General features: G+C 46.2%; 2 protein-coding genes and 1 long non-coding RNA gene across 4 annotated transcripts; all 3 read right to left on the bottom strand.

Moving 5' to 3' along the window:
• Nucleotides 1-581: 581 nt before the first annotated feature.
• On the bottom strand, nt 582-1950 carry LOC135307072 (uncharacterized). The gene is made up of 2 exons (XR_010367808.1): nt 1528-1950; nt 582-1048 (listed from the first exon to the last, which is right to left on the bottom strand). It is a non-coding gene; the product is annotated as an uncharacterized LOC135307072 (long non-coding RNA).
• Nucleotides 1951-2123: 173 nt separating this feature from the next.
• Nucleotides 2124-8674, bottom strand: LOC135307570 (TOG array regulator of axonemal microtubules protein 2-like). 2 transcript variants are annotated; one of them, XM_064431978.1, is made up of 5 exons: nt 8561-8674; nt 7503-7606; nt 5921-6125; nt 4533-4749; nt 2124-3449 (listed from the first exon to the last, which is right to left on the bottom strand). In XM_064431978.1, the coding sequence occupies exons 1-5, from the start codon at nt 8660-8662 to the stop codon at nt 3301-3303; spliced, it is 777 nt and encodes a 258-aa protein (XP_064288048.1). In that variant the 5' UTR covers nt 8663-8674; the 3' UTR covers nt 2124-3300. The 2 variants fall into 2 exon arrangements, with proteins under 2 accessions (XP_064288048.1, XP_064288047.1); XM_064431977.1 differs by lacking the exon at nt 2124-3449 and having other exon boundaries at nt 4014-4749.
• Nucleotides 8675-9821: 1147 nt separating this feature from the next.
• On the bottom strand, nt 9822-14788 carry LOC135308313 (TOG array regulator of axonemal microtubules protein 2-like). The gene is made up of 4 exons (XM_064433254.1): nt 14468-14788; nt 11960-12065; nt 10993-11228; nt 9822-9978 (listed from the first exon to the last, which is right to left on the bottom strand). Exons 1-4 carry the CDS (start codon nt 14479-14481, stop codon nt 9822-9824), a joined length of 513 nt encoding a protein of 170 aa, XP_064289324.1. The 5' UTR covers nt 14482-14788.
• Between the last annotated feature and the right edge of the window lie 8046 nt (nt 14789-22834).

Below are 22834 nucleotides of genomic sequence, written 5' to 3'. Positions count from 1 at the left end.
TCATTACCCTGGCAGGCAGTGGTCCATGGGAACAAATGATCCCTCAGCTCTGGGCTGAATGGCACACAGGCTGCACTTTAGGTTTGAGGAAACCTTGTCACCCGTTATTGGCCTCCCAGTCCACTCATCCTTCTGCAAACAAGTTGCAAACAACAAAGTTGGACTGCTGGCCTGGGTAAATCTATATACAGATGACTTTTCCAAAGCAGTGCATCGTTTCCCAGTGAAATACACGACCTCTTCTTACCTATGAAATTGTGATTGAAGACACCTGTGAGCCAGCTCTGTGCGAGATGGCAAAGGAGCAAAGCTTTGGCATTTGGGCACACTTCTCTTTGTTTCTTTGCTCAGGCCTTTGGTGAGCACAGAACTCATCTAGGTAGAAAACTTTTGACCATACAGGATCTTTTGGATCCATTGTCCCCCAAACATGTCAATGTGTGGCCCTGTTGTCATGACAAGTTAAAAACAGCAGCACAAGTGACACAAAGAAAACATGGCAAAAGAGGAAGAAGAGAGGCCCAGTGAAGAAAGGATGTAGTGAGACACTGCACTCCCATAATCTCCAGGAGATCCCGGTGTCACATTCTTCTTTTGGTTTATTTAAATTTAATTGATTCATTAAAGTTTTTTTAAATCATCAAAATAAAATATATACAATTAAAATATGTCATCAAAATTTAAATATACAATCAAACACATTTATTCAAAACTATCAGAACATAGATACATCTGCAACTATGAAGCTTAAACCTATTCCAAAATCCTAAATCCTATTGTTGATGAATCCTATAGTTGATGAATCCTATTCTTGATGAATCCTATTGTTGATGAATACTTTTCTTGATGAATCCTATTCTTAATGAATCCTATTCTTGATAATCCTAAAGCCTAAATCCTATTCTTGAAACATTCTTTGGACAGTTGGCAGCTTCTTCCTGATCTTGGAGGAAAGAGCATTTCTGGACTGGAGGCAAGGACTTTCTTGGTAAGGGAGTATCAGAAATGTCCAGAGAAAACTTCTTGGAAAGACTGTAGCCAGTCGTATCTGTGGAGACACAAAGTTTAACAGAGCCTGGAATGCAAACCTAAAGCATCTGAAGCTCCGTATTTAATGGGACAGATTCCTTGGAAATTTCTAAAGAGCTGCACAGGGAAACATGCTCCTGCTGGCTGCAACTTGAAGCAGACCAGAGGAAAACCCTGCCCCACTTCCACAGAGCTGCCACAGGAACAGCCTGGCCTCTGGGCTGCCCTGGGATAGCAGGGAGCCCAGAGCCCTGTGCTCTCCAGCCATGGCTCAGCTGCACATGCACCCTGCTGCTGCTCTCCCTGCCCCACAGCTGAGCAGCCCTACAGCTCCACGGGGCACTGCCAGCAGCACAGCTCATTGCAGGGCACATGCAGGGCACAATGTGTACAGCCATTGTGTAATTCAAGCCAATGTTCCCTGCCAATGTGCACAGCCTCTCTGGGCTGCCACAAGACCCTTCCTCCCAACAGAGAGCGGCCCAGCTCCCACCTCACCTCTGTGTGAGGCAGATCCATGCTTGGTCTTCACCTTGTCCTCAGTCTGCAGTTGCTTCAGGCTGATCCATGCTTAGTCTTCACCTTTTCCTCAGTCTGGGTTCACTTGAGGCTGATCCATACTTCATCTTTACCCTGTCATCAGTCTGCAGTTGCTTATGGCCCCCCATGTCATGACTAGGAAGGGCAATGCTGATAACAGAGCGGAGGCAGGTGCACACCCTTCCTTAGTATTTTGTCATTTCTGGCACAGCTGAAAAGTCACGTCCGGTGGTGTCCAGCTCAGAAACTTGTCCGCTTTCTGGAGAACATCAAACCTTCACCAGTCCAGAAGGCTGTTGAGGTTTTCCTGCACATGTGGAGGTGTGCTGTCAGCAAACTTAATGATCTGGCTGCCCAGTGCCTCGCAGAGGGCACAGGCCAGCTTGGTGACCACAGCGCAGACGTTGGCGCTTCGCACAGGCAGCGCCTTGTTCTCCAGGCAGGACCAGAGCACGGGCAGGGCGTAGCGCTCGACCGCTTCAGGGCTCCTGGCATGAGCCCATTCCACAAGCACTGCCGGGAGAGCGACACAGCTGCTTACCCACCAGCCTCCATGCAAACAGGGATCTACCTCTGCTCTTGCTTCTTGGAAGCCTCTCGGGCCAAGATCAGTGAAACAGCACACACAGCCCCACAACCCAGAAATGGGCAAAGCCGCTGATCATCCTTGAAACACAACCACCAACCCCTCGGGACTAATATCTCCAACCAGAGCCTTGTACCTGTGGCAGACTTTGTACCTTTACTCAATTATTGCACAATTTCTTTCTGCATGAACAATGAATAGCCTTCTATTTCCATTAACAAGTTGTCTAAACCCACGTAGAAGATTTGGAAATGCACCCTAGAGAGGCAATTGAGAGATTTCTAATAAAAGCAATGATTCCATTTTTGTAACTTTGATGTCAAGGGCCAAAAGTCTAATCTGGCTCTCCCCTTTGCTCCGTGGCCCACAGCAAAGGGCAGTATTAGAACACACTTCAAAACTCCAGCCCACCAGAGATGGCTGCTACTTGACAGCTGGATGAGAACCACCAGAGACTAGCCTGGTGTCTTTGGCAGAATGCTTTTGTGGCTTCCAACAAAGAGCTGTTTCAAACCTCAGGGTGTCTTGGAGAATTACCCAGACCCATTGCCCTGGCATTTGCCCCGGCACTTGAGCATCTCCACATTTTAATGACATTTTCCCTCCCAATGTTAATAGCATTTCTTCTTACAACGTGCACTGAAATAGGGGCATAGAGACAGAAAAAAGCTACACAGGGGACTGAAATTTATCCAAAACACGAGGGTTTTCTCACATTGCCTCTGGAATCTGCTCTCTGCTCATTTTCTGAACTGAACTATATCAAACACAGACAAAAAGTGACTACCAACAGGCTCCTTGCATGGCAGATTTGGCTGAAAGATCAAAACCTGAAACGCTCAGGAGACCAGTCTTGTTTCCTGATCAGGCAAACTGTTATGTAGTAGCCATTTACTATTCTGTGGTGGAAGAAACTTCATTTCCTCTATGCTGTTAATCCACCAGCAGTCATCAACATTGAAAGAGCTCCTGAAAGTACCCAAAACCAATTTGGCTAAGCAGGAAAAGGGTTATGGTACCCATTCAAAAATGGGACTTCATTTGAGTTTAAATGCAATTAAAGACACTGGCCACTATGGGACTTGAGAAGGGCCCCAGTGAGAGCTCAGCACCTCCTGATGTGGAGGAGCTACTCTACTGTCTGTTCACTGGCATTCCCTGTAAATACTCCCTCGGAGACCTCTTGGCTTAGAAGGGGAGGCCGTACCTGTGATACGCTCCGTGACATCCAGCAGAGCTTGGCCTCTCAGTTGTCTCCATTGGTGGCAGAGCTCTTTCATCAGTGATACTTCATCTACAAGTGAAACACATGTTTCTGTTCACTCTTCTGAGGGCATAGGAGAGAGGACAGTGGTGAGGGAAAGGGCAGGGGCAACCCCATTTTATACAATAAAGTCCATTTCTGCTGATTTTTGAATCCTTTTCTTCTTTCCTTCCAGCCTACTTGTCGGTGTTTAAAATGCCAAAAGAAAAGCTCTCCTTTCACATTTGTAAATCCAAAGTTGTCTGCTCTATCAGGAGCTATGTTAAAACATTTCACATCAGGGTCCTTGAGAGTTCAGTCACATGGAAGCAATGAAAAGGTTCTGCATCCCAGAGCCAAAAGGAAGAAGCCCATACTTGGGACACAGAAAGGCACTGAGTCAGGCAGTCCATGACTTCGCAGAGCAGCTGAGGTGGAGAAAGTGGAAACTCCCCTTGAAGACCTGCCTCTTCAACACTCCATTGTTCAGCCATATTCCCCCAGTGTGGCATTTTCAGACCTGACATCAATCTGTGTGGCAGAAAAATTTACAGCTGCCCTTGCCTCTGTAGGTATTTGCCATTTCCTTCTTGTCCCATGCAAAACAACGTGTGGAACAAGGCATCATTGACAGATGGATTTTGACCCATGTGTTATAAAGAAATGAACTTGATGAATCCTATGGTCCCCTTTGAAAAAAGAAGACAAAGAAGAAAGGTGGAAAACAGGCAGCTACTGCCTATAATGTAGAGCCTTCCAGGTGGCTGCTGTGCAGAAGCTCTGATGGGCCGGTGTCCCTTCATGCCTACAGCAAAGCTGTTCATTTGGCAAGTCAGACGGGGCCCAAGCAAACTCCAAAACCCCTTTGCCTCTGAATTGCAGCAAAGCTGTAGTCCAGGACTTGCTCTTCAGACCAGCAGCACAGAGCCAAGGGCTCCTGGGACTGTTGGGAAATGCTGCTGCACATTCCAGCCAGTTGGGGATGGTGCATAAGGACTGCACCTGCACAGCTTCTGGTGGGTGTCAGCTGGAGCATTCCACAGACAGCAACAGCTACCAAGGCACTCAGCGTTCTCTTGTGTCGGAGAGACAGAGACACAGGTGAGGAGAGTCCATGCCAGGGCTCAGCCTTACCTAAATGCACAACAGATTGGTCCAGAGGCGTCATAGCTGCGGCATGAACCCCAGGATCCTTTGAGTTTAGGTTCTTTGTTATGCCTTCAACCAAACGGATCATCAATGGGTTCATGGCATCCTGCAGCAGTCCTATGATTTCTGCCAGCGCCTCCAGCGCCTTCTGCTTCACTTTCTTGTGTGTGTCACAGATTCTCAGGCCAAAATAATCAAAAATCTGTGAAGAGAACAAACAACATGAAAGCTTGATTAAAATGACCTTTTTTGAAGAAGCGATGTAGAAATGAGCACTCAGGAATCTAAAAGATGAAAGTGATCCTTTCTCTCAGGTCAGCCCTTGCTTGCACATTTTCACTGTTTTCCTGTGGGCCACTCACTGGAATGGTTGCACAACCTCATGCTGCTTGAAAGATTTTCATCTGTTTTTAAGAGGTTTGGGTGGGGACAGAAAAATTCCTATGGTGTTTCTCTCATCCTATAAATCATTGAATCAATTCCATTTATTAATTCAAAAGACTACCTTTGCTTTACAAGTATGGAAGCAGATGTTTACAATGCCCAGTTTTTTATACAGTTGCCTCAAGTATTGAGGGCAGCTATGATTTTGCCTAAACTATGGCTGGAGGAGATCTAAGTTTTATTTTCTCTGTCTCAGAACCTGTGTCTGGAGAAGGGCAGGGCTCAGATCAACTCTTCCAGGATCCAGACCATTGCTCTGACTAACAGGTGGACTTGTGAAATATAATGTGCTGTACAGCTCTCATTCCAGCAGGTTCAGTCCCTTGACAGCCACATTATCAGGCACACTTTTCTGGAAAAAGGGGAAAAGCAGCTACAGGGAGGAGAAGGGATGGATCTGTCCTTATTTGTTTTCTTCCTTTCCAAAGAGAAAAAAAGGCCCCCCAAGAAGGGTGAGCACCATCTTTACCAAGAGGAGTAGGGACGAGGATGGAAATGAGTTTTACCTGTGCAAGACAAGATGGAGTTCACAGAAGTATCATTTTAAAAACATTTTGTTTAAACCAACCCAGCCTAATACTTCTCTTCCCCATGCAAACCCATTTTTTCTCTAGAAAATAATTGCCATGTCTTCAATGGCTCAATTCCCTCCACTTAACCCAACTGGGAGTAGGAGACAGCAGAGGTTACACCAGCAGAAAATTCTACCATCATCTGATGAACAGCAGCAATAGGCACCTGCCAGAAAAATACAGCTGGACTGAAATAACTTGTCCTGAAGCCTGGAGCTCAATTAATTTGTCTGGATAAGAAGGGCCAGTCTGTCCCAAACAGCCAGGATATAGTGCCAAGACACACTGAATTAACTTTACTTCCGCAGGCTTGGGAAAGGAGCTAAATGAAAGGAGCAATGAAGATATCCTACATACTTGGACAATGTTAGTGGAGATCAGCTGGGGTCTGGTTTTGGACAGGTCTAGGAGGAGTTCCACTCCTTCCATCCGTGTCTGGAACGCCTTGGCTTCCAGGAGATGGTAAAGCTTCTGGAGCAGCTCCCTTTCTTCCACAGATGCAGGTAATGTGACCTGGGCTCTTGCACGGTGTAGGCGGCGTCCACCAGTGGCAGACTTTGCCCTGGAAAACAAAGTCAAATTAGGATCTGTTTCTGATAATCCCTTCAGTTAATTGTGAGCCAAACATCTTGGGGAGCTTTCCTAATGATGTGATTTCAAGCTAGAAAATCATGAGGCTCTGAAGTGAAGAACAACGTGGACCTCATGACAATCATTATGGGAAACAATCTGCAAGTCACATTCTTCTAGTGCTCACGCAGGAAAACCAAGGATGAGATGCATCTGCTCTATCTTCAGATGGCTTCTAAGACACACAGGCCACGTTACTTTGTGGGGAAAGAGAGACACTGCTTCCAAGTTTAAATGCCTCCTCATACGGGATGTGTGTGTCTTACAATAAGGAAACTCATCACTCTGGAGAAGTGTCTCTACAACCAGGCATGACAATCTGCAAAAGTAGCTCAGATGCATCTGAACAGATGAACAGGGGCATAGCTAAATGATCCAGAAAATCAGTAACAGAGAGAAAAACAGAAATCAGACATCCCAGAACTACGCTCACATTTCATTTGCTTCCCTAGAAACTAGATGCACAGCGTAACAAACCCACTGGGAATAATCCTCTTGGATCAACCTGCCTCTTCCATGAGAATGGGAAGATGCTAGCTATGCTACTGAGGCATGTGGTCACTTTCTTGCCACTGCTGAGCATGACAGAGCTAAATAAATCCCCCTCTGTTGTCAGAGGAAAACAGTACAAGTAGCTCTGCCACTGGCATGACGAGACAGCAAGGACCAAATTCCTGTCTTAAATGCTGATTGCAGCACAGGGGGAAATAAACCAAACATGCTGTCCATCAAGCAAACTGTAGGAAGGACAGGAATCACAAGACAAAAAGTCCACCTTGAGATACCTGTTGACCAAAATGGCTTAGGAATTGTCTTGCTCCTTACTACTCAAACTTGGTACTGCTGTTTGAGGGTAAGAAAACCAACAATCAGCTAGACCAAACCTCATGGAAGGGAACTGCTTGTTTGAGGAATGGCATCCTGCCTCTAGACTGGGACTTCTCATTAAAACACCCATCTAAAAAGGACTCCACTTGGATGAAAAAAACCCTGGTTGAATTTACTTGTCTCAAGTCAGGCAGCAGAGACTTGGCCCTCTCCTAGCCTCCACAGCCCTGCCCTTGCCACTGCACTGGATCATCTGAACTGCAAGCAATGGGTGATTTTTTGTCGCCCAGTATTTGTGGAAAGCCCTCCAGAGAAGCTGTGTTCAACACAATGCAGAAATAGATATTTTTTATCCTAGAGCATTTGTAGGGAAAGGAAACAATCTTTGACACTGGTCATCTCCATCAGAAAGATGTGCCTGAGGAAGAGGCATGTGAAGCATGTCATGGGCTTTGTCACATCTGGCAAAAGTGCTCAGTACCGTTTGCTAGGAGGTGATGTGGCCTGGGGCTCCTTGGAGCCTTCATTCCTCTTCTTCACCGGCTCCTGCACAGGTGGGCGTTCAGCCTTCTGGTTTTCCATCCCCTACAGAGACACAGAGAAACCCCATCAATCTTTAGAATAGAACTAGGAAATTCCCTCTTTAAAACACCAGTTAGAACCAGGATCACTGCTACCAAGGCCTAGGGAAACATTTCCTAACTTACAGAAATAAACAGACCAGAGATTCAGTGATGCCAGCTCTTTGTTTTTGGTAGCCCAAGGCAGGTTATGGGTGCTACCAGACTGAGCTGCTGTCTAAAATCCCAAATTTATGAGTTTTGACCATAAATGGGAATTATGCAAACTGGTAGGCAATGAGTGGTCTTAAAGGAAGCAGCAGAAAAAATTGGACTCTTTGGGGGTTGGCCCATTGTGTTGGAAGTTGATTTGGTTCAACACTTACTCTCCCTGCCCCTGCACAAAGAAAAACTCCCTTCTGTAATGTAGATAAAAATAATAAAATCCCTCCCAATCAAAAAAATGATTTTCCACTGGATGCTGCTGAATTTACCAAGCTTCTTCCAGCTCCACAGGGCTTGACAGCAGGGCAGTAGTCCTAAAATAATTGTAGTATTTAGGATTGACTTGGACATCTTTTGTATATTTGGAAATTTTCTTGGTAGTACTAAGAGACTTAGAGTCTCTTTTGCAAAGACTCTGTTATGTTCAGAAGCACTATTGTCACTTAATTGCTTTACTGAGGGCAGGGTAGGGAGAGTGCTGTGGGGGCTTAAACATGAATGTAAACCCATTTTCTCCTCTCTCCCTTTCCTCTTTGTGACCCATATTCAAAGTATTCAAAACCCTACTTTTCCCCCAAGAATACAGTTCCTGTGTGGTCTGCAGAAGAACAGGCTGAGGATTAACAGCTCATTTTCAGGAATAAAATGATTCAGCAAAAGAGGAATGAGATACAGACACATTGGGTATATTTGATCTCCTATTAGCAGTGGCAATACTTGCACAAAGGAGACATTTGTCCTGCCAAGCACTTACTTTCTTCTTAATTCTCTTCAGGATATCTTCCAGGTCATGCGTGGAAAGAGATTGTTCCAAAAGCTTTTTAAATTTTTGATTACTAAGCAACATCTTCACCATCTCCTGTCCATAATGCCTAAGGAAGGAAGGAAGGAAACAAAAGAAAAGTGAACAAAGGAAAAGTGTTAACAGAAGAGGCTGATGCCTTAAACTCATCGGGTGCAATGTTTGCATGAGAAGGCGTTACCTAGACTCAGCAAAGAGGGGGATTTACCTCACTTGACACTGCACAGTGCTGTCAGCTGAACACAAGAGGCAAGAGGAGAATGTGGGCCAACAGAAAAATACCATTTCTCTCTGAAACTGAGGGTGTGCTTCTGTGGGATCAAAGGATCCCAGGCAACAAGGGAAACACATCTGCTTTGTTGTCAGAGCCTATTGCAGTGTTCTGCTGCCTTTGCACATACATTTTCCTTCCTTTAACTGGCAGGGAAGCCAGGACAAAACACCTCATCCTTGCTTTTGACTATTCTATACTATCTGTATACACATGGGCAGCCAGTTGCTCTGGTGTTCTTGGCAGCTATTAATGGGAATTTCATCATCAAAGGAAGGGGATTTTGGTGGCTTGGGGTGATTTTGCCACTAGGAAACCACAATTGTCTTCAAGAAGAAATTTGGAGGTCACTGAGCCACAGATAATAGCACTCTAGAAATCTGCAGAAGAGGTTTAGAAAGACTGAATACATTGGCTAAAGACCTCTAAAATATTTCTAGGGAAGTCTTAAGTTAATGAGAAACAGATGTTTGGGATCCTTCAGTGATGAACATTAGCCTACACTTGGCTTTCTCTTGTGCGCCTAAGGCTAAACAAAACTGTTGGACTGGCTAATCAGAGCTCTTGTAATCTCAGTAAAGAATCTCGCAAGTCACAGGGAGCTGGCAATGCTCCTTGCTGCCAACCTCAGGTTACCCAGTACAGTCATTTCCCCAGACAACCCAGAGCAGTGGTTACAGCACCAAGCCTGACAGAGCTCAAGAAGCGTTTGGACAATGCTCTCAGGCACGTGGAGTGACTCTTGGGCTGTCCTGCACATGGCCGGGAGCTGGACTGGATGATCTACATGGCTCCCCTCCAACTCTGCATATTCCATGATTCTATGCCCCTTAGCCACACTGTGAGGTCACTTATTATTGCCTTGAGTTTCCACTCTTTCTGGTTTTAGCTTAAAGCCAAACACAAAACGGTTTTCCTGTTTTAGGAGGTGAAAGAAGATCATTACCACGTGTCCTTGTGACTGTCCTGAGCGAGTGTCCCTGCCACCTGTGCCAGCCTCTCAGCCCTGGGTGAGCCTGCAAGCTTCGTGACTCCCATTTTCTCCATCAAGGACAGGAGGAGTTCGGCCGTACACTTCCGTGCCGGGACGTAGCAGCTCCTGGGAAGGAGAGAGCAAACCCTGGGACACAGGGAGAAGGAGCAGCAGCAGCACAGGCCTTGGCCACAGCCTGCTCCCTGTCCTTGCTGGGGGAAGGAGCCTGGCTTCTCCCTGCAGCTGCAGACACATGTAGAAGGTTCTGTCCTCAGATAAACACAAAGTTAGCATTGTACAGATGGGCTGTCTGCATGGAAAAGGGAAGCATTCAGTCTCCCTGCACTATTGGATGCTCAATTTCTTTCCCGAAGTTTACTTGGAGAAAGATTAAAGTAATAGGTTACATATGAATTATTTAGAAATTAAGGACAATTCGTGCTGACCCATCAGAGGGCACCCACTAGCCAGAGCTGCAGCAGGATGAGGCTCTTTCCACCCATTCATCCCCAAATCTGCAGACCCCTGGGAAAACACAAATGCAGAGAAAACACGCCGTGGGCCGTGAAGTTGAGGAACACCCAGCAATGCAGCCTGTTTCTTTTGTAAAGCTTGGCAAGGGATACGTCTGAGTGTTTTATCCTATTCCAAAGTTGAGGAAAGGGCGGCAGTCAGTTTATCCAGCTTGTCCTATTCTAGAGACTGTCTCTTGGGAACTATCAGGCCCAGCACCAACACTTAAGGCAGCATTTGCTTCAGCTGTCCCATGGCACTCAGCCAGTGAGGGTGCCTGGAAAGTGCATCATCATCTCAGGGCTAACATGAAACATCAGTTTGAATAGAAAACACAGCTCTAAGGCCAGGACAGTCACACAAGACTCCTTTTGGCAGGAGCTGCACCTGCTGTGCAGGCTGTGCCACACCCAGCACATTCTCCCTGATGTGCTCCATGCCCCAGCAAGTACCCTCCTTATTTCTCAGAAAGGAGAAATGAGGTTGATCAGAGAATCAAGTCACTGAGTCCACAGGAGATGCAGGATACAGGGCCCTTCCCTTCCACCATTCCCGTTCTCTCTGTCATCCCTTCCCTCACCCACACACTAGAAGGTCAAGAATATCACAGAAAGAAGAAGAACCTACTTGACTCCATTGTCCAGGAGAGCAGTCATTGCTCGTGTAGGAGTCACGTTCTCTACCATCATGCCCAGGCTCTGACAGGCTGCCTTCTGAATAAACTCTGGGGAGTTCCGCAACATGTGGAGAAGGACTGCAGCAATCTGATCCACCTCGGAGTCCATGTCCTTCCCCAAGATCGCAAAGAGCTCTCCCAGAGTGACAACTGCAGAGCAGGACACGTTGGACCGGAGGTTGGTCACCTGGGGAAGTCATGAGGGGAAACATAAGCATCACCTTGCAAAGAAAACCAGTTTCCTTAGACAAGACTCCCAGGAAATCACAACACGTCCCACTGTGTATAAAAGCACAGTAGGAGCAGAAGAGCCCAAGCATGAAAGACACTTACTCTGGCACCAGTTTCTGCCCACACACCTTCTTACTGCAGGCATGAAAAATAGGCTTCACTAAAGTGTTCCACTTAAACCTTCTATAATGTCTACTGCTTTGATTTTAGGCCCTTTTATTTGAAAAACATAGAAGCAAAATAAAGAAAGGGCTGCTTTCAAACCATAAAGGCACAAGGCATAAAGATAAAACAGTCAGATGCTCCTGTTCAAAAAAGCAACACCTGTAGTTGAAGCACCCAGGCAGAAAACAGAAAACACAGGCTCAGGTCTACAGACTCATTTGCAGTGTTCAATTACAGCTTGGGCAGAGATTGGGAATCTGGCATATCATGTTATTAGTGTCTCTTTTCTGCCTTGCATTATAATGGTACCTCACTCACAGACAAGTGTCAGATACCCGACCTGCCAGTAAATACAGCTACATGTACACACAGATCCTACAGATGGCTGACAGACACTAGAAATAGAAGGTCTAAAACCAGAATGAAGGCAGTCCCTGAGCACACATGGAGATGAACAAGCACATATTCTACTCTACAAGCCGTGTATCGAGTATGGGGGACAATTCAGAGCAATGTTCTCACCTCTCTGGTAACTGCCAAGCAAATCTCACGAAGCCGACAGAGCAGGACTTCTGAATGGGACTCAGCCAGCAGTGTGATGTTCAAGAGTCCCTTCTTCTTCCGTTCCCTGAAAGGCAAGTACAAAAAAGATTGATTTTTCTCTCTACCCAAGCACTTGGCAGCACCCTTTCAAATCACCAGGCTGGCAGCTCAGTCAAAGCATGGCAGGTGCTTTTCAAGGAGTACTTAATGAAATCGTGGAACACATTGCCACAGGATGCTGTGGCTGTCAAAAGCATACACAAATCCAAGAGGCAAAGAGAGGGCTTTCAGAGTCTTCATTTGTGACCTTTCTGAAAATCTCTGCTATTAAGTCCCTCTGTCATCACTGCTTCCTAGAAGCTGTGAGGCCAGGCCATGATGCTGGTTCTTGTCACCTCCCTGTACCTGTCCCTGAGACACAGTCCCATTGGGCTGTTACTGGGACATTTTCCTTCTTTGGCAGCCCCAGCAGGCAGTTCAGCACTGAGAGTCTGCACTGGCACTCTGGAGCTGAGTTTCCACTCTACAATCGAGGCCTGTGTGTCACCCACTCCACCTCACACGTTCCCCAAAAAAGCAGCAGGATGTCCCAGAAGATTAAGATTCCACCCCTGGGCAAGAACTGTTAAAACTCTGGCTTTTCCCAGAACACTCCGACCTAAAACAATGCCCACAACAGCAAAGTGTTATTGAAAAGGTGCAAACAACTCCATCTCTCAGCACTTGCTTTGTGCAGGCCCTCAGCTACAGGAAGGTGTGTGAGGCATCAGGGCTGCAGCCAGGGCTGGCAACTGATCCCATGGGCACCCCTGAGTGTCATCAGGACCCCCACACCTGCAGAAGCTCTCTGCACCTCCCAGGGCATCAAAGAGAAATGGGGAAGAGAAAGCAGAAGAGAAAGGGCAAAGCAAAGAAGACTGCACAAGGAGATGCAACGTGGCTAATTTTTCATGCTGTGAAATTTTTCATTCCCTGTGAGAATGAAGCATCCACCAGTGAGTGGATGCTAACCCAGACATCAAAAAGACAACCAATATCACCTAACATTTGGAAGGGTATCACCTCTGGGCCTCCTTCTGTCTGTGTAGAGTTTTGGGACACATTGTGAGTATTGACAAAACATCTCAAGCCCGTATGATTCCTTGAGAAGGAAAAGTTGAATTGCAAAAGTGCAAGATTCCCAGAGGATTTTATTTCTCTTTCCTTCTCTTCTGCCATGAGCCCTTCAGGAGTAATGGTAGGCAGAAGGACTTGAAGGCACAACTCAGTCCATTTCTCAAAAATAGGAGCTGCCTGGAGCAGCTTCTGGGACTCACATGCAGGAGTCCCTGCCATTGCTGTCAGCAGTGGGAGCAGAGAGGAATCTTACTCAGTCCCACTGGGCCAGTGGCGCAAGGCACCCAAATCTCTACACTCAAAACTGCTGCCATCCTGCTTCTGCCTTCAGCCAGCAAAGCATCTCGTCCCACAGCTTTCTCTCTTCCCTCAGCATTTCCTTTGCAGCTCCATGGAGCAGCAGCCAAAGCCAGGAAACAGCATGGACCTGCTGCAGTTGGAGCAGTGCTGCAGAGCAAGGCCAAGAAAAGGCTGCTCTCCACTCTTTATCCTCTCACAGCTCCACAGTGGTTTCAGCAGTGCCCTTTGGCCCTCTGGGCTCTCGGGGCTCAGAGGCACCAGCAAGACTCGCTTCTGACCGACCTTAACGCCAAGAGGGACACAGAGTGATGGGGCCTTTCTTACCAGTCATCACTGCCCAGCAAGGACAGTGCCTCCTGCAAGGCCTGCTGTGGGTCCGAAAAGGCTCTGTCCTTCTGCCTGTGCCCACGGAGCGGCTCCTCTTGGCGCAGGGCACCAGTGGCTGTCTGCGAGGTCACTGCAAGGACTTCCCTGCTCTCTGGATCCTGGGGCTCCCTGCTTTCTCTCAGCCTCCCCAGCTGAGCACAACTCCAGGCTAAACCTGACAATTGCCCCACAGCCCCAGCTCCAAGTGCCACAGGTGCCACAGCCAGCGGCAGGTTCCTGAGGCCGCAGAGCTCCCACTCCCTGCCAGGCAGTGCCAACAGCAGGACTGGCCAGCCCAGGAGGGAACCCCTCAGGTGCCCCTCTTGTCTCAGCACCCTGATTTCCCACAGCCCTGAGGACAGGGGCTCTCGGCAAGTCCCTGAGGAGAGACCTGCAGCTGCCTCGTGACAGCACCAAGCCAAGCCTGAAGAACCCAGCCCTGCTGGGCCCAGCTCAATCCCCAGGGAGCAACAACCAGGGAACAGCCACACCTGACCCTTCACACCTGACAGTGCCTCTGTTTCCATTGACTTCAAATATTCTAGACTACCAAGCTGGAGTAACTCCAAAGTAGATTTGCTGTTCATTCTCAGGACACACTATGAACCCAAGATCCCGGCTGTGCTGGCTGAGGCAGGAGGCAGTTTGTGCTCCCTTTGCAAGGACAAACCCCTGCAGGAAAATGCTGCCATGGAGCAGGCTTACCCGAGGAGCTGCATGGGAAGCTGCCATCTCCATGGAGGGTGGGCGTACTGGGCTGTAAGGGCACCATGTCCTGCTTTCTCACGACCGTTTTCTTCATGGCGCTACCAGGGTCTTTTCTCTGTACACTGGGAGCTGTGCCATTGATAGGTGGTAGGCTGAAGCCTGCAGGCACCAAAGAGGAGCCTGTAAGTGGAGAGTGCTGGACGGGGTGACGATGGAAAAGGCCAGAGAAGTTGCTAGAGCTGGGTAACATTCTTTGTTGTCCCAAAGAACTACAAGTATAACAATGGCACACTAACATGGGACAGTGATCACAGAATCCCAGAGGAGTTTGGGCTGGAAGGCACCTTTAACCACCATCTAGTCCAACCCCTGTGAGCAGGGACGTTGTCTAGATCAGGTTTCTCAGAGCCCTACGTAAACTGGCCTTGAACACCTTCAAGGATAGACCAACAACAACTTCCCTTGGCAAATCCTGCCAGCTTTTCATCCCCTTCATTTAAAAAAAATTCTCCTTAATATCTAATGTAAATCTGCCCTCTTCTAGTTTAAAAGCAAACTGCAGTGACGCTTCTCCTAAGAAACAAAGAAAACCCAGAGTATTGCTTTGCTTTTGTTCTTCTGTTCCAGAGGCAGGCAGGGAAGTTACCAAAGTGCAGATAGCCTGGTGTGATGCCCTCGGGCTGAGTGCTGCCCCTGAGGGCCCCGCTGCCGCCCTCGGGCAGCACTCACGGCCCTGCAGGCTGAGCCCCTCAGCCAGGATTCAGTTGGGAACGCTGCTTGCTCCTGGGACGAAAACACAAGCACTGCCTGGGGCTTCAGCACAGCTCTACAGTGCCAGCTCCTCAGCAGGGAGTGGCAGGAGAAGGATCTCTGGTGCTTTCATCAGAAGGAATGGAATTTAGTTCCTTCCAGGTTGCAGCCTGGTTGAAAAGCATCCTTTTGGCCTCACCTTCCCTGGAGGCTGCTCTCCAGGAGAGAGTCTGAAGCCCCAGTGTACTTTGCAAGACAGAATTTTCTACTCTGAAAGACTTTACAAGTGGAGGTGGGAAGCTAATATTCTGTTACTGACTCAATGAGGCCATGGGCAAGACACTTCATGTCTCTCTATTTTTCTTTGGGAAACAGAATTAAATCCTAATGCAAGCTTCTTACTCAGATGCAAGCAGAACAGTCCCCCCAGTCTGATTGCAACATTGTGCAAAGGGTAAGCAAGTGGTCAAAAAGGAACACTATATATATATATATAACGCCATACTAAGGTCATTGTCTTATCATAAGGGATATGATAAGACAAGTGGCGATATGAGACTGGGATCACAGGAATCCCCAAGGGACATGGGGGAACCAGAAGTGGCCAGATCAGAGGCTATCATGGAATGCTCAGAACGAGGAGGACCGGACAAAAATGATAGAACTGAGAAATATGGTAATACAGGGTGTAGGGAAAGCAGTGCCAAAAGAACAAAATATCAGTAAGGTATTCTGGGAATGCCAATGAAAAGATGAGACACCCACAGAATGGCTAGAGAGACTAAGGAAAGGACTTTGAATGCATTTGGGGACAGATCCGGACTTCCCTGTCAGGGAGGTTATGCTAAAAACACAATTCGTTGCGAAATCATGGGAGGATATATAGAGAAAACTAGAGAAAATAGAAGGCTGGCAGGAAAAAGGATTACAGAAATTACTAAGGAAGGCTCTAAAGGTTTATATGAGAAGAGACGCGGAACAACAAAAAGCACAGGCAAAGGTCCTGGTGGCCGCCGTCAGGGAAGCCCAAAAGCAGGAACGGACTCAAGACTCTATGAAACCAACACAGAGTCATCCGCCTCCGAGAAAGCCAAACCTTCCTCAGAGAAGGCACTCGAACAGTAACAAGTACAACCCCGAGTGCTTTTACTGCAAGCCCAGGGAGCACCTTCGGAGGGAATGCAAGAAAAGAGTGAAGGATGAGAAAATCTTTCAGGAAGATTAGAGGTGTCAGGGGCTTTTTAATTTGGGGTCCAGAACATCCAACGAGCCCTTAATAAAATTAAAGACAAGACCCCGAAACAGGAATTAACTTTTCTAGTAGATTCAGGAGCAGAGCAGAGCACCATTCAGCGGCTGCCACCAGGATGTATAAGAAGCAAAGACACCATGGTGGTGATCGGATTGAAGGGAGACCTTTATTAAGGTACCTATGATTAAAAATGTTAAGATAGAATCAAAGTTTTGCTTCGGGAATATGTTACTGGTGGAAGTGGCAGATTATAACCTACTAGGAAGGGATCTGATGGTAGCCCTGGGGATAAGTATAATTGCACAGGAGTCTCAACTCATGCTAAGTTTATATAAACTAACCACTGAGGACAAAAGCAAAATAAATTCAAAGGTTTGGCATACACAAGGAGAGGCTGGGAGGCTGCATATGGAGCCAATTTGTATTGAAATCGAAAGACCAGAGGATCCAGTTAGAATTAGAAATACCCTATACCTATGGAAGGTAGAAAAGGGCTGAAAGCAATAATAGAGGAATTCATCACAAAAGGAACACTAGAACCGTGCATGTCTAGACATAATACTCCTATTCTGGCAGTATGGAAACCAGTTGGAAATTACAGATTAGTACAGGATTTGAGGGCTGTGAATGGGAGGACAAAAATGCTATTCCCCACAGTTTCCAATCCTTACACTCTGCTAAATAATATTTCTCCTGAGGGTACATGGTATAGCGTAATAGATTTAGAAGATGCTTTTTGGACCCGTCCTTTAGCTAAAGAAAGTAGGGACTATTTTGCATTTCAATGGGAGGATCCAGAGACGAATAGGAAGCAACAGCTCAGATGGACATCTGCCTCAGAGGTTCGTGGATTCACCAAACTTATTTGGACAGGCTCTTGAGCAATTTCTAAGCCAATTTGTACCGCCAGAGGGTATCAAGCTATTGCCGTATGCAGATGACTTACTGGTAGCAGGTCCTAAGGAGGAAGATGTAAGGGCCAGCACAATTTCATTGTTTCTTAGGAGACAAAGGATTAAAGGTCTCAAACTCCAAGCTACAGTTTACTGAGCCCGAGGTAAGATACTTGGGACGCTGGTTGTCCTGAAAGAGTGGCACGAATTGTTGCTTTACCCTCCCTGTGGACGAAGAGAGAAATCAGACAACTGTTGGGACTTTTAGGATATTGCAGGCAGTGGATCGAGGGATATAGTGAGAAGGTGAAGTTTTTCTATGAGAAATGGACCACTGATAGACTGAAATGGACACAGCAGGATGAGGAAGGATTTAAGCAGATAAAAGAGACCCTGACGGCAGCTCCGGTGTTGAGTTTGCCTGATATAAAAAGACAATTTCAGTTGTTTGTGGACATGAGTAGCCATACTGCTCACGGGGTACTAATGCAGGATTGGGCAGGGGATAAGAAACCAGTAGGATATGTATCTAAGCCTTTAGACCCGGTGGTAGCCCACCTGTCTGCAAGCTATTGTAGCTGTGGCATTATTAGTGGAGGAAGCGAAAAAGGTAACTTTTGGAGCCCCACTAGTGGTATACACTCCTCATAGTGTGAGGAACATATTGCAACAAAAGGTCGAGAAATGGCTCACTGATGCCAGGCTTTTGAAATATGAAGCCATATTAATCCACTCCCGTGATCTTGAACTACAACTGACTACTGCAAAAAATCCGGCACAATCTTGTTCAGGGAAGCCTCAGGGGAGCCAGTGCATGATTGCGTCGAGGTGGTGGAATTGCAGACCAAGATAAGACCTGACCTAGAGGAAGAGGAATTAGACGAGGGAGAGAAATGGTTTGTAGACGGCTCAGCCAGAGTCATAGAGGGGAATAGGAAATCTGGATATGCTGTAGTGGATGGTAAGATCAGAGAAGTAATAGAATCAGGACCCCTGAGTGTTAGCTGGTCAGCAGAAGCATGTGAATTATATGCAGTAATTACAGCCCTATGGAAATTAAAAGGCAAAAAGGGAACGGTTTTCATAGATTCTAAGCACTCATTTGGGATAGTCCATACCTTCGGAAAAATTTGGGAGGAGCGAGGATTACTTAACACCAAGAGACGAGAACTAGTGCATGGAGAATTAATAAAGCAAATCTTAGAAGCCATCAGGGAGCCAGAGGCAATATCAATAGTCCATGTGAAAGGGCACCAAGCAGGAATGCAGTTCTGGACCCGAGGGAATAATCTAGCAGGGAAGCGAAAAACACTGCTCTATTGCAGGTAAGTACCCCAGAGATCAAAGAAAGCGGTACCCAGGAATATCCTCTGTATCCTTCTCCCAAAGAAATTGAAGGGTATGAGAAAATAGGGGGAAGATTAGAAGAAGGTAAGTGGAAATTACCAGATGGGAGAGAATTACTGTCTAAAGACTATACCAGAAGGATATTGAAAAGATTAAACCAGCAGACGCTTTGGGGCGCTCAGGCCCTTGCAGAACAGTTTCTAAAATTTTTCGGATGTAAGAGGATTTATGAATTAGCCAAACAAGGAATACAGGGATGTATGGTTTGCCAGAAAGTTAATTGAGCCAGGGCACGACAGGTAGCATTGGGAAGGCGTCCAACAGCATACTGTCCTTTGGAGAGGATTCAGGTGGATTTTACAGAACTGCCTAAGGAAGGAAGATGCAAATTTTTACTAGTACTAGTGGACAAAATGACCCATTGGGTAAAGGCCTTTCCAAGCTCTAGGGCTATGACTCAGGCAGTATCAATATTTTTACTAGAAGAAATCATACCTCGATATGGGTTGGTGAAATATACAGATTCAGATCAAAATATATAGATTCAGATCAAATTCTAAAATCATTAAGCAACTAGCAGGAGCCTTGGGGATCAGGGGGGAACACCATACTCCATGGCACCCACAGAGTTTGGGACAGGTTGAAAGGATGAACCAGACGCTGAAGGCTCAATTATCAAAGCTGATACTTGAAACCAAGATGTCCTGGTCAAAGTGCCTCCCCTTAGCTTTGCTAAACATCAGGACCATGCCCCATTCAGAGACAGGGCTGTCACCTTTTGAAATGTAATATGGGATGCTGGTAGGACACCCAAGAAAAGAGGATGGCCAGATACAGCCATACCTGATAGAGATAAGAATCTGCAGGAATTACGAAAGCAGGATATAATAACTCAGGGCACCCCCTTGGGGTTTGCTGTACATAGGCTACAGCCCAGGGATTGAGTGCTCATAAAAACATGGAGAGAGGTCCCTCTCTCCTCACTGGGAAGGCCCTTTTCTCATCCTATTGACCACAGACACCGCCGTCGGGACAGCAGAGAAAGGCTGGACCCACGCGTCTCGAGTAAGAAAGATTGAGCACCGTGAGGAGATGCCTGAGTGGAAGGCTACCACTTCCCCTGGAGACCTAAAGATAACTTTATGTCGGCCAAGTAAATGACCAAACGGGATCAGATAAGTTGTGCAACTCCCAGGTGTAGATGTTATCCATTTGTGCATTTTAAGTGTGAATATTGTAACAAGGTGTGGGTGGTACATTGTAGAAGGGGATATCGACCAAAGGGCTTGTGTGATAAGTGCCTAGAGGACAAACTGTACCTGACTAGCCATGTCTTAGAGCTCGCTACTGCTTTGGGTATAATAGAATTAGATTCCTGGGAATGGTTTCACCTGTTTCAAAACAGGGTGGGAGGAAAATTAAACTTCAGAGCTCAAATTATAACAGTTGAGTGCCAGAGGTTAAAAAAAAGTTTCCTGCAGCGCTGATGCCATTAAACTTGTGAGGTGGGGCTCCTTTAAGAGGACGTATGCAGTTCGGTCCAGGACCCTGGAAGAATATTCCTGCTGCTGAAAAGATGGCTTATCTCGCTGTTGGTGGCAACCCAGTGGGCGCAGGCAGAGGCAGAGGGATACAAATATGGGGAGTTCTGATGAGCCTGAGTCTAGTCACGTGCCACTTGATTAGCCTGCACCAAGAGAATTCACCCAGCCAGAAGGGGTCAAGTCTCGATAAGGGGTGCGGGCAGTGTGTGGAAATTGTCCGGGGGAGGACAAGGAGAAGCGGAGATTCTGGCATACCCAGCCCCAGGAAATTGCAACATGAATAAGCAAAGCAGGTTCTGCTTTATAAATGGCACTCAATATGTGAGTTGAATGGAAAGATGATATGTTATTCACAAAAGGCAATCTAAGGACAGGCAGTCAGAACATAGACTACATAAACAGAATGTTGAACAGATGTCTATTCCTATCTGTAACAAATGCAATCACACGGTATGGGTAGGAGGAAAAACAGAGTCAGGATTTGTAGCTTACTTTCAGGTTAACAAACTATGTTATGATAATAGCCAACTGGAGATGTGTGCAATGGGAGGAAAACATATTGGATTGGAAAGAACTTGAAATATGAAGGCAGGGTATCCCTCAGAAATGAACTGGTCTTTCTTGACTTCCTTGAGGAACATGATGACAGAGCCTGTCTACAGTTTGACAAAACATTCTGCCTTTCAAAGAATAAGGATGGTATAGACCCAGAGGGGAAAATGAAACAGGTAGCCCAAGAATTGAAAAGACAGGAATCAGAAATGAGGAAAAAGCGAATAGAGCAAGAAAGGCTAAGAACTCTAAGTGAACAATACGACCAATTGGAAAAGCAGTATACTGGCTGGGGGCTGCCTGCTTCAGAGAGAAATTTATTTATAGATCTAATGCAAGAAATTGCTACTGAACTGGGTTTATCAAATTGCTGGATTTGCAGAGGGCTTAAATCAGCGGAAAAATGGCCTTGGAAAGGTGAGAGCTTAACTCCAGAGCAGCTGCTAAAATGGGATAACACTCAGATTTCAAGAACAATACAGAGGCCCCAGAGGTGGGTCTTGGACCAGTGGGGAATTGGGATGGTTTGTTTCAGCCAAGAAGGGAGAGAATATAACAAGGTAGTGGGATATACCTCATTTATCTCTACCTTATCAGTAAATTCAACTAATAAAAGCAGGACCTGGCAACCAGAACCTCCTGCTGGATATTGGAGCCGGGAAAAAGGGACCACTTGTGAGTGGAACGAAATAATTGCGCTCTGCTGGAACAAAGGCTCTGGAGTTAATCCTTACCAATCCTTGGGAGACCTAAAGGGATACTGGAACTCCCCAAAGGGAGCCAGAAAATACCGAGGGGAATTGGAAAAACCCCAAATGGTATATATTGGATCTGTGGGAGAAAAGCATACAAAAAATTACCCCCGAAATGGAAAGGGTCGTGCACCTTAGGAAAAATCAGGTTTTGTTCACACTCCCTATGCCAGAAAGTAGCTCATTGGGAGCACCCTTATATGAAACTTTAAGTAGGGGAAAAAGAGAAATAAAGAAGAAATTCCATATGGTGGACGGTAGCCAGACATGGGGAGAGGAAGAGTGGCCTGCTGAGGGAATAATAGAATATTATGGCCCTGCCACGTAAGCCCCAGATGGAAGCTGGGGGTACAGAACCCTGATTTTTCTGTTGAACAGGCTAATATGACTTCAGGCTGTAGTTGAGATAATTTCAAAACATACATCAGACGCCCTCGAATTGTTATCTAGACAGCATTCTCAAATGCGGGTTTTTGTATACCAAAATCAGATAGCCCTGGATTATTTGTTAGCTGAAGAAGGGGGCATCTGTGGAAAATTTAACAAATCAGAATGTTGCATAGAAATTGGCCATTATGGGGAAACCATCTGAGGTCTGGCAGCAGAAATTAAGAGGGTAGCACATGTACCAGTTCAGAAATGGAATTCCATTCTCTAAGCATCCTGGTGGGATCACTTATTCGAAGGAGCCTGGTGGAAGAAAGTAGTATTCTTTATACTATGTTCAGTAGCCAGGGTTATATTCCTACCCTGTTTTAATACCTTGTTTTATTAGACTGCTGTACTCAGTTGTGTAAGGTATGTAAGTAGCAGCCATGCCCATAGACCTAGAATGTGCTGCAGGAAAAGTAAGTCAAGTGTCTAAAATAATGAAATTAGAGGAAAAAGATAATAAAGCAGCTGAGGCCCTGGCAACATTTGAAAAACAAGTGAAGGGAGACAGGGCTGTCTGTAAAGTATATCAGGAGATATCCCAGGACAAATAGGAAAAAGACAGAGAGGCTGGGGAAAATTAAAAAGGTAACTATATTTCCTAAAAACACAAAATACCTAACACACATAGATATTAAAGAAGTTACATGGGCTAAGGGAAATTTCACTAAATGAATTTAAGGATATTAGGATTCTAGCATGAATTAATGTGTTTATATAGAAGGGGAGGGATTGTAATATGTGATACAGGTAATTTGTGCTTATGTAGAATATGAGATGAAGATACGTTCTAATGTTTAAAAGAAATACTCAAAAGCATTTCAGCGGGAGCCAAGGAATTG

Source organism: Passer domesticus, chromosome 9, assembly GCF_036417665.1.
Source record: "Passer domesticus isolate bPasDom1 chromosome 9, bPasDom1.hap1, whole genome shotgun sequence".
Classification (NCBI taxonomy): Eukaryota; Metazoa; Chordata; class Aves; order Passeriformes; family Passeridae; genus Passer; species Passer domesticus.
Note: the sequence above shows the minus strand (reverse complement) of the source record. Positions and strands in the feature narration are given on the sequence as shown.

Coding starts and splice junctions, on each gene's coding strand:
- LOC135307570 (XM_064431977.1), bottom strand. CDS start 8,662: ATGGTGAAGATGTTGCTTAGTAATCAAAAATTTAAAAAGCTTTTGGAA. Junction 6,126..7,502: donor ACATCACCTCCTAGCAAACG/GTACTGAGCACT, acceptor TTTGTTTTCCAG/GGCAAAGTCTGCCACTGGTG. Junction 4,750..5,920: donor TCTCCACTAACATTGTCCAA/GTATGTAGGATA, acceptor TTCTCTTCACAG/ATTTTTGATTATTTTGGCCT.
- LOC135308313 (XM_064433254.1), bottom strand. Junction 11,229..11,959: donor GCTTGGCAGTTACCAGAGAG/GTGAGAACATTG, acceptor TGACTTCCCCAG/GTGACCAACCTCCGGTCCAA. Junction 9,979..10,992: donor CTCCTGGACAATGGAGTCAA/GTAGGTTCTTCT, acceptor TCTCCTTCCCAG/GAGCTGCTACGTCCCGGCAC.